This window comes from Salmo trutta, chromosome 11, assembly GCF_901001165.1.
Source record: "Salmo trutta chromosome 11, fSalTru1.1, whole genome shotgun sequence".
Taxonomy (NCBI): Eukaryota; Metazoa; Chordata; class Actinopteri; order Salmoniformes; family Salmonidae; genus Salmo; species Salmo trutta.
Window position 1 is genome coordinate 9,467,036 of NC_042967.1, and position 12,723 is coordinate 9,479,758.

At 40.6% G+C, this 12,723-nt stretch overlaps 1 protein-coding gene and 1 long non-coding RNA gene across 2 annotated transcripts in view; one reads left to right on the top strand and one right to left on the bottom strand.

Annotated features, from left to right (window-relative positions):
• Positions 1-12,723, top strand: part of LOC115201841 (uncharacterized) — a 107,628-nt gene that overhangs the window by 87,122 nt on the left and 7,783 nt on the right. Inside the window, exons 3-6 of the mRNA XM_029765703.1 lie at positions 5,898-6,071; positions 7,126-7,278; positions 8,691-8,802; positions 12,049-12,170. Of these exons, the coding sequence (XP_029621563.1) occupies positions 5,898-6,071; positions 7,126-7,278; positions 8,691-8,802; positions 12,049-12,170 (561 nt within the window). The remainder of the gene's footprint in view (positions 1-5,897; positions 6,072-7,125; positions 7,279-8,690; positions 8,803-12,048; positions 12,171-12,723) is intronic.
• Positions 2,724-3,360, bottom strand: LOC115201972 (uncharacterized). Its single transcript, XR_003879873.1, has 2 exons — positions 3,288-3,360; positions 2,724-3,021 (listed from the first exon to the last, which is right to left on the bottom strand). It is a non-coding gene; the product is annotated as an uncharacterized LOC115201972 (long non-coding RNA).

Sequence of the window (12,723 nt, forward strand, 5' to 3'; positions counted from 1 at the left end):
GAAAACCAGCAGGCTCCGGGCATCACAACGGGTAAATGAAGGTTGGGTTTTGATTTGACAAGATCCATTTGCCCACTAACATGGGGTTTACAGCTGCAGTGGCTGCGTTCTATACAATAGCATAGACAGACAGTAAGACAGACATGCCTAGTAGCTCCTTAGATGTAAAATTGCGCAACTAAAACGTCAAAATTAATTAATGATTTTTTTGGTTATCTTAGTTAGATTCATTCTGGGAATTCTGAGGACGTGAAATAGGATTCTGCATCTACAGTGTTTCATGGGGGACATTCATTAACCAAATGCGGAATCGGTCAGGAAACACACCTCAAAGACCGAAATCTCAGCTCCATTCCAAACACTTAAAAGACGCAACCTATCCCCCCAGCCCTCAAATGAAGTGGACACTTCTGATGACGTGTCATGACGTCTGACGAGTATACGCTTGCAGGGCAAGGGAGGACGAAGGATTTTTAAATGGACCGCCCTTGCCTAGAAAAACGTCACTCGTTCATCCCGCGATGATTGTGTTTTCAGCCACCGTAGCTAGTGGCTGCTTTATATGCGCCACAGTCAATTATGATTGCATGTCAATTTCTACTCATTAACTATATAATTATTAATATACGCCTACCATATGATAGCTAGCTAATTAATTAGCTAGCTAACGTTAGCCTGCCCAGCTGGAACTTCTGAGGAAGGAAAATGTTTTCTTTCTAAAATATCCAAAAGTTAACCAAACAAAAACATATTTACTTTTTACGAGACGTGTTTGTGCCGTCGTGTGCATTAGTGCAATTTCTAAATGATTTTTACTTACACTTGTACGTTGACTTATCAATCTTTTTATTTTTATTTTATTGCAACAATAATAACAATATTACACATCAATACAGGGACATTCCGGTGAATACAATAGGAAAAATGAAATAATAGAACACCATAGAATAATTCAGGACATCATTATTAATATATGACAAGGCAATGAAACATTAACAGACATTCAGAGACATGACTTCTAATAATTTCCCCAACTTTTTAAGTTTCACAAGTTTGAGGGTTTTATAAAATTGTAACAGTTCAATGGAAAAAAACTACAAAATAAGGAATTTTTCCACCCCATTTACATTTGTGAATATAATATTTGTCCAAGAGAATAATAATGTTAATAAAATAGTTATGATCGGAATTACAAGGATAAGCATAATGCCATTTAACATCATCAAAGGTAAACATAGGTAATTCTGGAGATTTTATACACAACCATTCATGAATTTCAATCCATAGTTTACTAGAATGGCGTCATGAAAAAAATAAATGCTCTATAGATTCTGAATCAGAGTAACAAAAACACAAGGCATTTTGTCAAAATTGACTCTTTTGTGCAAGAAATCATTAACAGAGTAGATGGAAGAAAATATTTTAAAATGAGTTTCTTTAACTTTTGGGATAACTGAACAATTAAGGTAAAAGGTAGTCGCTTTTGACCATAGCATGGGTTGGTCACTTCCATAGCAATATATTGAATTATAATCACCAAAAATGACTTAATTAACTGGCAATCATATCCACTTATTGTTGCATTTTTAATCCAAAATATTCAAGTCATTCATTTGTAAACTTGGAAAAGAGAGAACAACCTCGTAATATAACAAAGTGTTCTTAATAAGTCCAAGTAAAGGAAGTGGAATTGCTTTGCAAACCTGAAATTTACCAATGAACTCAAACTTCCCAGTGTTGTTTTTCCAAATCACAAACATAATTAATACCCTTGTCAAACCAAAGGCCTTTGAAAATGGATTTCCTATTAATTTGAATAACTCTAATATTCCAAATCAGTGTTTTTGGGGGGGAAACATTGTGCTTGAATATCATTTTCCAGAAAAATAACATTTGCTGGTGAAACTTAAACAATTTCACAGGTAATTTTGGAGGGTCAAAATCACATTTCATTAGGAATTCAAGTCCACCAAGTTTATTAAACAGACTGTTAGGGATATGATACCACCTAGAGGTAGGATTAGACAGACATCATTTCAACCATTTAATTCTAAAAGCTCCCACTAACGACTCAAAATCAATAGCCTGTAAACCTCCACGATCATAGCCTTTCACTAATTGTGATTCTGAATACAATACGTTTTATTCCTCCAAACAAATCTAAATATAACAGAATTTACTTTTTAAATGTTATTTTTAATGTTAATGAAGGCTGATTGAGTTTCACTGATTATATCATCAAGGTCTTTTTTCAGCCTATTGGCATAGACATTGGCTAGTAATTTATAGTCAGTTGCCAACATTGGGATTGGTCTCCAATTGTCCAGGTAAAGAGTGTCCTTCTTTGGTTTGGGTATAAGAACTATTAGTCCCTGTCTCAAAGGAGGAGGTAAGATAGCATTAGCAATACCCTCTTTGTAGACCAAAAGCAATAACTCTCTAATATCAGGCCAAAAATGTGGATAGAATTCAGGAGTCAGGCCATCCGGTCCAGGAGATTTACCTATAGGCATTTGTTTAATGGCTTGGTCCAACTCAGTAATATCTATATCAAACACCAAAAACACCAGAAAACACATTGTAGAATGGGTAGATCACAACATCAACAAATTAATAGCATCATTACTCAGAACAGTAAATAAAAGTAAATGAAATTCACTACTGTGGTGGTTCATTTCTTTACTATCAAATGAGGAGAGACAAACTTATCACACAAGTCAGAGTTATACTTAAACTAAATATTTAATAGTGAGAGCTTTGCAATAGCAATGGCTGGTCGATGAATCACCATCTCTGATGATCTGTTGAGAGCGCCGATACAAAAGTACAAAGGTCTTTTATAGCCAAGATACACCCCTTTCAGCCTACATGACGAACAACAGATATAAAGAATGGGTCACAAGGTTAAGATCTGTATGAAAGATACCTATAATACATACCAGACAGTATCTGCTGTGTCAACAGTTTTCATTGTATGGACCAGTGTCTGTTCCTCCGACTCCAAACTGGAACCATCTCTCCCTGGTATGGTATAGAACAGAAACATTAACTCATGCTCTGGAATGCTCTTTAGGTTTCATCACCCAAAAGACATTGTATATCTCCTGTCAGTGTTATCTCCCAGAGGCCCATCCTCAGTAGAACACACACACACACAATAGTTAAGAATACTATATTCTGTCGAATAAAACAACCATTTGATGCAATAAAAGTATTATAACATAATCTTGCAATTTTTCCTCTCACACTACCCATTTAACAAACATTTCCCTTTTCAAAAAAATTACAGGCTATGGAGACAGGCTCCTGGATCTCCTCTTCAACAAGATCACCCTTGATCCAGCGCCGTATGTGGGGAAGCTGTGCGAGCTGTCCATCCCAGGACCCATCTGCCCAGTGTGAGAGGCCTGACAAGGAGGAGGCCATGGCTGGATTTGTCTCCCGCTTCAATCTTGGGGGTGACTGAAGCCTGCTTGATTGAAGCGGGGTACATGGGTCCTCCACCTCTCCCGCTGCCCTCCCCTCCCCATCAATCTCTGTAGTTGTTTGCATTTCCTAAAGCATAACTTATTCACTTTTAGGTGATATCACATGTTACTTTGTATTGTTTTTTTCAAGCAGGAGATGAGTGTTACAATTTGTACGAGTCAATGGGTTCCTGCACACTGTTTGTAAGTTATCTCACCATTATTTTTCACCTTTATTTCTCATGAGTGTTCATGTTGCTCAATATATCAGCTATGCTGGCCTATTGTAAATGATCAAATAATTGTCTGATCAATACATACAATTCTGAACACATTGTCGTTGATAATGCTAATGCAGGGGCAGCAATAAATTGTCCAGTACACTTATTGTATGCTGTTTTCATGTACATTCTCTTATGTCTAAGCTTCTAAGGTGACTCAGGCTTTACTAATTATTGTGAAGTGTATCAGTGATTTGTATTCTGTAATTAGTTACAAAACAATAGATATGCAATTGTGTATTGCTGCTGTTTGTCTGATATCCAACAGTCCATGATCAGCTCTGTTGACCATGAGAGCATTTTGCGGAGAATATGGGTTGCGGGCGCATACTTACATGTCTAAAGATTACTTTTCAACATTGCCTGCTCCCAAGCGTTCTCAATACTTAGAAAAAAGTAATATTCTTGGGCGTCCCTCATGACAGCACACAAGTTAGCCATGTGAGTGCTAGCTAGCTACCTGGGTAGGTATTTTAAAATCATAATTTAACAATTCCAAATGTTGTGTATATTTTGTGGTAACTTGTAGAGATAGAAGCAGTCAACTAAACAGAACTCGGACAGATGAATATTGACCTTACTGAGGTGATTCTATTCTTTTCTACTCTATTTTTGCTAACACGCTGCTCTTTCTGAACAAATTTGCTCTCAGCTTGAAAGACACTGATCATATGAGATTTGATGCGTAACGTAAAGACAGTACCGTTATTCAAACCACACCCTTTGAGCTATGACGCCACCCAATAAGATCATTTCTCTTCAGTTTAAACGGAAGTGAACAGTGACTAAGAACCGTTTCCACGTTAGCGTTTTTATTAAGACGTTTATTAAAACCGTGGAACTCGTGACATTTAAATGAACAGCATCACATACTTTTCCCAGGTAGTGTTTAATTCTCGTTGGAGACAGGACTTGGTTGATCGATGTTACCTAGGTAATGCTAGCTAGCTGCTAACAATGGCTAACTGTATGGTTTTTCACACTCAAATAGCCTCCATCATGGAGGTGCTAGCGAATGCAGCCGTTGCAGAGATCTGTAAACTCGTAGACGACGACTATGCAGTGTTTCGTTTGGAAATAACTCAAAGCCAGAAAGAAAACAGCTCATTGCGGAGGAAACTGCAGCTACTCGATCTGAAAGTGGCACGGGAGCGCGCAGAAAGGACAATGCGAGAGCGCGTCCTCGCCAGTCGTCCCAGTAGTGTCAAGATCCTCAACCGAAACAGAGGAATGGCAAGAGGTACATTTTGCAGAAGACGGAGGCTGCGGGGCCTGTCGCCCGTTCTCCTATGCGCATGTGTGACTTTAGATGTGTTAACTCAGCATTTCCAAAACTCGGTCCTCCAGACTCTAAAGGGTGCAGGTTTTGTTTTTGTTGCCCTAGCACTACACATCTGATACAAATAGTCAAATAATTATCAAGCTTTGATCATTTAAATCAGCTTTGTAGTGTTGGTGAAGAAAAAAAAAGTGCATCTCTTAGGACCAAGTCTTGGAAACTCTGTTATCTAGAATTGGGTCTTGGTCGGTTTTTGATAGTATGCAAGAGTTCCCTGGATTACTTAGCTATCTTGCATAAAGACAAAATATCATATTCTAACCAGATATTTGATTTACTGCTTGTCCTATTATTTACTAATTAAAAACAGTTTGATGCATGAAACTTAATACATTGATCAATAAATAGTATATCAAGAAGTTATGAGAAGTGTTACCTCACATCCTTGCCAATTCTAGACATTATCACTTGTTTACAATATAGCATTGAGCATTGACAGTAGCTAACCTAACCACCTCTTTTCCCCCAATCACTCTCTCAGGTGAAGGACATCTCACTGGAGGCTACAGGAGCTTTGTGAAGCCAGCGAGAGACAATACATGGAGAGATGACCAACCAATCACTGTTGATGAGGGGAGTGGAACCTCAACCCAGCACGTTATCATGATAGAGGTTAGTGTAATAGTATTACATAAAAATTACAGTCCAACAAATGTGTTTAGTTTATTTCAGAAAGGCTCCCCTCAGCTATTCACTTGCTTACATGTACACCCTCATTTATCTGCCGTAGGGGAGTTTGTGAGACTTTCCTACAACATTGTTATCCAATTAGACTCGTGCCGGTAATAACCTCCTCTCTTCTTGTGTCAGTCTGGAGATGCAGAGACTGCAGGTCCTGGGGTGAAGCTGGAGAGGTCTGAAGGAGAGGAGGACCCACGGCACAGCAGAAACATCCAGACTGGAGTGGCTGGAGTGCCCCATGAAGCCACTGAGGACCCCACCACCGTCCCAGCGCCGCCCAGGACCCAACGCAGCATCACGGAGGTCAGTGGAACGGCGAGAGACAGACACAAGAGACTTTAACTGTAACACACAGGCTCTTACATACAGGATCTGACCACAGATCAGACCCAGAGAGGCTGGGGCCACTGGGCTGTCCTCCTGCTCCCGGCTCAGAGTAGTTTCCGGTGTTTCACCAAAGCCAGAGAACGGTTCATTACTGTGGAGATGGTGATGGTGACGCGTTAGACATTGGTGGTGATGATCTGTCTTGTTCTTACACTACAGAGATGGAACCTGTCAACATGCCCTTGGGTTTAGAGACACAGACTGATCTGTCTAGAGGGGACTGGAACCAGTACAGTAGTAGTGTATACTCTAAAGGGTGCCTAGATAAGAAAGGGGAGGTTATAATCATAGATGAGGTGACTGTGAAAGTGGAGGGTGACGTTTCTCCCACATGGAATGCAGATGGTCACCTAGGAGACGGACACTTACAAGGCAGAGATTTCTTAGATTACAGGGAAAGCTTAGAGACAAATACAAATGTCGCAACCAACTCCCTTTTTACGTGCGCTCAGGGATCGCGACCCAGTGTCCACGTTCCCCCCCCCCCAATAGATTTTCATGAGAAAATTAATGCAATTTATCATGTTCATCCTGATTTTTTGTTGTTGATGGTTTTCATATGGTGTATTTAACACTTGTTTAATAAACACAAAATGGGACTTTTCATTCTAAGACTTTTATTGACTGCATACTCTCGAGTGCTTTATAATCAATACACACTTAAGGCCTACTAAATATTACCTACACACTAACAAATACCTACTGTACACTTCAAAATAGTTTAAGGTTTGTCTAATGACTTTTGACTTATCATAGCTGACTCATATTTACACACAACATCATATTTATGTCCACCATGATGGGTTTAACAACAATGAAGTCATTCTGTAACTACAGTATAGGACTCAAATGTAGTGGGGATGGTTAAACACTCCATGTTGAAAGTGTATTTATTATCTGTGTGTGCGTGTGTGTTTACGTACCCGAGGGAGTGTATGTCTGTGTAATCTGTGTCACCTCTCTTTTCTAGGAGGAGGAGGGTCTGGAGGTGCTGCTGGTGAAGGAGGAGGGTCTGAGGAACCCTGAGGGGACCATAATCATGGAGGACAATCAGACTACACCTCCTCCTGAACCCAGAGAGGAACCAGTTGAGCAGCACAGGACCACACACAGTCTCACTGAGGTGAGCCTACTGTGAACTACTGTCTGAATGGTATTAGGTCAGGGTCCATATCCACAAAGCCTCTCAGAGTAGTAGTTCTGATCCTCGATCAGCACTCTTACTAAGACTCTTTGTAGAAACGGGCCCAGGTCTTGATTAATTTTGTCAAAAGGGTGGGACCATGCCTGAATTATCAAACCTTTTTAAAGCGTGTCAAGTAATCACATTAACTAACATGTTTGTATAGTATCACATTAACTAACATGTTATCACATTAAATAACATGTGTGTATAGTATCACATTAACTAACACGTTTGTATAGTATCACATTAACTAACATGTTTGTATAGTATCACATTAACTAACATGTTTGTATAGTATCACATTAACTAACATGTTATCACATTAACTAACATGTTTGTATAGTATCACATTAACTAACACGTTTGTATATTATCACATTAACTAACATGTTTGTATAGTATCACATTAACTAACATGTTATCACATTAACTAACATGTTTGTATAGTATCACATTAACTAACATGTTATCACATTAACTAACATGTTTGTATAGTATCACATTAACTAACATGTTATCACATTAAATAACATGCGTGTATAGTATCACATTAACTAACATGTTTGTATAGTATCACATTAACTAACATGTTTGTATAGTATCACATTAACTAACGTGTTTGTATAGTATCACATTAACTAACACGTTTGTATAGTATCACATTAACTAACATGTTATCACATTAACTAACATGTTTGTATAGTATCACATTAACTAACACGTTTGTATATTATCACATTAACTAACACGTTTGTATAGTATCACATTAACTAACACGTTTGTATAGTATCACATTAACTAACACGTTTGTATAGTATCACATTAACTAACACGTTTGTATATTATCACATTAACTAACATGTTTGTATAGTATCACATCAACTAACATGTTATCACATTAAATAACATGTTATCACATTAAATAACGTGTGTATAAGTATCACATTAACTAACATGTTTGTATAGTATCACATTAACTAACATGTTTGTATAGTATCACATTAACTAACATGTTTGTATAGTATCACATTAACTAACATGTTTGTATAGTATCACATTAACTAACATGTTTGTATAGTATCACATTAACTAACATGTTTGTATAGTATCACATTAACTAACATGTTTGTATAGTATCACATTAACTAACATGTTTGTATAGTATCATATTAACTAACATGTTTGTATAGTATCAAATTAACTAACATGTTTGCATAGTATAAAATCTACTAACATGTTTGCATGGTACTCATAGCAGTCCCTCATTGCCCAATCAGAAGATTCTCCATAGCAGGGTGCTCATATCAGATTTCTTGATCCAACATCCTCTCACTCTGTATCTCTTACAGTCAGTAGACATGGAGGATGGGAAGCCTGATCTGCTGCTGGTCAAAGAGGAGACAGTAGAAGATGAACCAGAGAGCCTTGATCTGCTGAGTGGACTAAAGATGGGGGAGCAAGGTAAGGGAGAAATACGTATAACCTATAGATCCTCAACAGGGTTCTACAGTGCAACCATTTTATTCACATATGCATCTAAATATTTTTTAGTGAAACCTGGAATTTTAATTTAGGAGCACCAGTGTGCCTAGAAAAATGAAAGATTCTAGCTTTATTACCTGAAATATTTTGAATCGTGCTCCTAAATTTCTTTGTGCGCCTACATTTGTCAACTTATACGTACTCCTTGTAAAAAAAAGTCAGCATAGAGCCCTCTTCAATGGTAATAGTGATGCGCCTGGATATTATTCTTTCTTAATTTTCTTCATTCATAAAATTAAATGAATACAACTTATGTAGACATACAAAAACACAATGTATGAACTTCACCAGGCAATTGACAGAAAAATGTATAGGAGTTCCTCTTCAGTCAGTCAACTTCGGTACAACATACTATGGGGAGTCGCACTCTCGTGACCGGTTGAAGGATCCACAATCACGCCTGACAAGGCCAATGAAATCTACACCTCGCTGGAAGCCCCGTCCTTCCACAGGTGATAATCGCGAGGCTCGGATTTATTCCGTCAACTATTCCACTCGTCACCTTGGTGTGAACAGGAACAATTCACGCTACTAAAAAAAACAACTGGAAAACGAGACTGTGGCAGAGCGTGCTCACCCCCCTGGACGTTGTGTGCTGAAGTTTTGTATTTGGTATCGTTAGTTTCCTAATCCCAAACAGTTAATTATTCTTCAGTTTTCTGTAGCAATGAGCAAGATGGCTAAGAAAACGACCAAGACGACAATGGCTAAGTCGGGTTCAGGGTCATGATCATGCCCCCAGTCATGCGGTTATACTATGCGAACCAATCCGTGTGCGCATTGCCACATACTGTGTGAAAACTCCCGGGAAAGACGTGTAGCATTCTTTGCGACTTTCCTTTCCAAGAATCCGGCAACTTGGCTGGGACCGAGGTGCAGGAAGCGGAGAGGGGCTCGAGGCTGTCCAAAAAAAAAAAAAAAAAAATGTATGAAATGTATGCATTCACTACTGTAAGTCGCTCTGGATAAGAGCGTCTGCTAAATGACTAAAAATGTAAAATGTAAAAAATGGCTGTTGTCGGAAAAGGTAGCGTCATTTTTTGGTACTCCATGAGGGGCCAGGGGCTGAGTGTGTTGACCTATCTGGACGATTGGCCGATAGCAGTCAAAGGAACAAGCAGTGTTACACACATCGAGGCTAATGCCCCATGTTCATTCTCTAGGTTTTATTGTATACCAGAAAAAGAGCCGTCTCAGCACATTCCATTCCTGGGTCTCCAGTTAGACTCCTTAAATTGCACTTTTCTATCCCCGGAGAGGTTGTCGGGTTTCCAGCTCTGCTTGGCCCAATTTCGGTTTTCACCACTTCCTGTACGTTTTCACCACTTCCTGCGCCTACTGGGGATGATGCTTCTATGGATGGTGGTCATTCCCCTGGGGCTGGTCCAGTCCTGGGTGCTAGCAACACGCTTGGATGCATCTCGCCACCTTAACCGGTCAATTCAGGTGTCCCCGACATGCCTTCAGGCGCTGGCCCAGTGGAGGGATCCCCGGCTACTGTCGCAAGGGGTTCTCATGGGCCAGGTGTTGTCCCGCAAGGTGGTCACGACAGACGCGGCCCACCAGGGGTGGAATTCGGGGAGTATGAATTCAGGGAGTATGGACGGTGTCACAGAGAGCCCGGCATATCAATTACCTGGAACTTCTGATTGTCAGACATTTGCGGGCAGTGGTGTAAAAAGTACTAAATTGTCATACTTGAGGAAAAGTAAAGATACCTTCATAGAAAATTACTCAAGTAAAAAAGTCACCCAGTAAAATACTTGAATAAAATGATTTGCTTTTAAATATACTTAAGTATCAAAAGTATAAACCATTTCAAATTTCTTATTAAGTAAACCAGACGGCAGAATTATATTTTTTATTTTAATTAACGATAGCCAGGGGCACACTCCGACATGATTTACAAACTAAGTATTTGTGTTTAGTGAGTCCGCCAGATCAGACTCCGTAGGGATGACAAGGGATGTTCTCTTCATAAGTGTGAATTTTACAATTTTCCTGTACTTTTGGGTGTCAAGGAAAATGTATGGAGTAAAAAGTACATTATTTTCTTTTGGAATGTAGTAAAGTAAAAGTAGGCACAAATATTAATAGTACAGTACAGATACCCCCAAAAACTACTTAAGCAGTACTTTCAAGTATTTTTACTGAAGTACTTTACACCACTGTGTGCTGGTCATATCTAACGATGGTGGCTCAGTTGGTAGAGCATGGTGCTTGCAGTGCCAGGGTTGTTGGTTCGATTCCCACGGGGGACCAGTACGAAAATGGTACACAAATGTGCGCTCTCACTCTTGTAAGTCATGCTGGATAAGAGCGTGTGCTAAATTACTTAAATGTAAAGCTAATACATCAACAGGCATGGGCGGACCCTCCCCCTCCTCACCTTGGCTCGCTTCCTGTTGTGGTGGAGCAGTGCACATTTGCTCTCACTTCAGGTGATGCATGTTCCTGGTTACCTCAACTTGGGTGGATCTGCTATCCAGGGGGGCCCCTCTTCGTCAGTTGTGGAGACTACACCCCTGGGTGGTTGCCCAGATATGGGAGAGGTTCGGCAATGCCGACATAGATCTTTACGCATTGCAAGAAAATGCGCATTGTCGTCTTTTTTTCTGCACGAGGGACCCAAGTGCCCCGTTGGGAAAGACTCTCTGGCGCACCAGTGGCCTTTTGACCTTCCTTTATGTATTTCCGCCAGTGGTTCTGATTCAGCCCACGTTGGAGAGGGTGCGCTGGGAGGGCTTATCATTGATTCTTGTGGCTCTCCGTTGGCCCAGGTAGCCTTGGTTCGGGGAGATCATTTGCCCTTTAGGCGGGGACCCTGACAACGCACGTTGCGCAGAGTCCTGTTGTCCCAAGCGTACGGGCAGGTTTGGCATGGGAGACCGGAGATTTGGTCTGGGGGGGCCAAGTGACTTGCGCTTTCGAACAAGTAAAACATCTGTACTACCTGTGGCTAAAAAAGTTTGTCAAACCCTGAGAGATATTAAATTGAAGGAATGAATCCTGTGGAAGGCGTGGTGTCCAGCGAGGTGCGGATTTCAGTGTGCGACTCCCCATAGTATGTTGTACCTTGTTTCCCTCCTTCAGGGAACAGTAGTTATAGTCATAACGTTACATTTTATCTGCCATGTTTGGAAAGTATTTTGTAATCTCTTGCAGGTGGTTGGCTGGAGGCTAACAGAGGAGACTGGGCGGACATCTTGGATTCCCAGACCGGTGCAGCCAAGGGCCCAGGGGACAACATCACTGAGCAGGCCAGGACTAGAGATGACATAGTGGAGGTCAGTGGATGGGACAGTGTCCTCAACTCTGGGCTGGGGAGCAACACTGTTAATAACAACCAGAAACAGACAGTGGAACACAAAACAACAACTGAACTGAGACCAGGACTGGCTGAGACCAGGGCAAGGCGTAGATTTGGTCTGCGGGGACTGGGAGGTGTCCGTATGCGGCTGAAGAGAACAGACACAGACTCGGCTAGTGATGCTCCGTCCTGCTCCTATAGTTGTGATTCAGAGAGACTGACGCCTCAGGTTAACCCCCTAACAGATGCTGCCTTCAGCCTGCCTTCTACAGGATCTATCAACTGGAACATGGACCCTGAGACAACACAGACACTCCCTGGCCTTCATCCTCCTCACACTCTCCTAATGTTAAACCAAACCTCAGACAATGCAAGTACCTCAACACTAAATGGCTACACAAGCCCATTGACACATTACCGTAGTAGAGACGGAATCAGTAAAGGTGGCAGCGCCAAAGAGAAGCGCTTCCCGTCTTCGTTCTGTGGGAAAGCCTTCAGTTTCCCCAAACAAGTGGAGATCCACCAGAGGA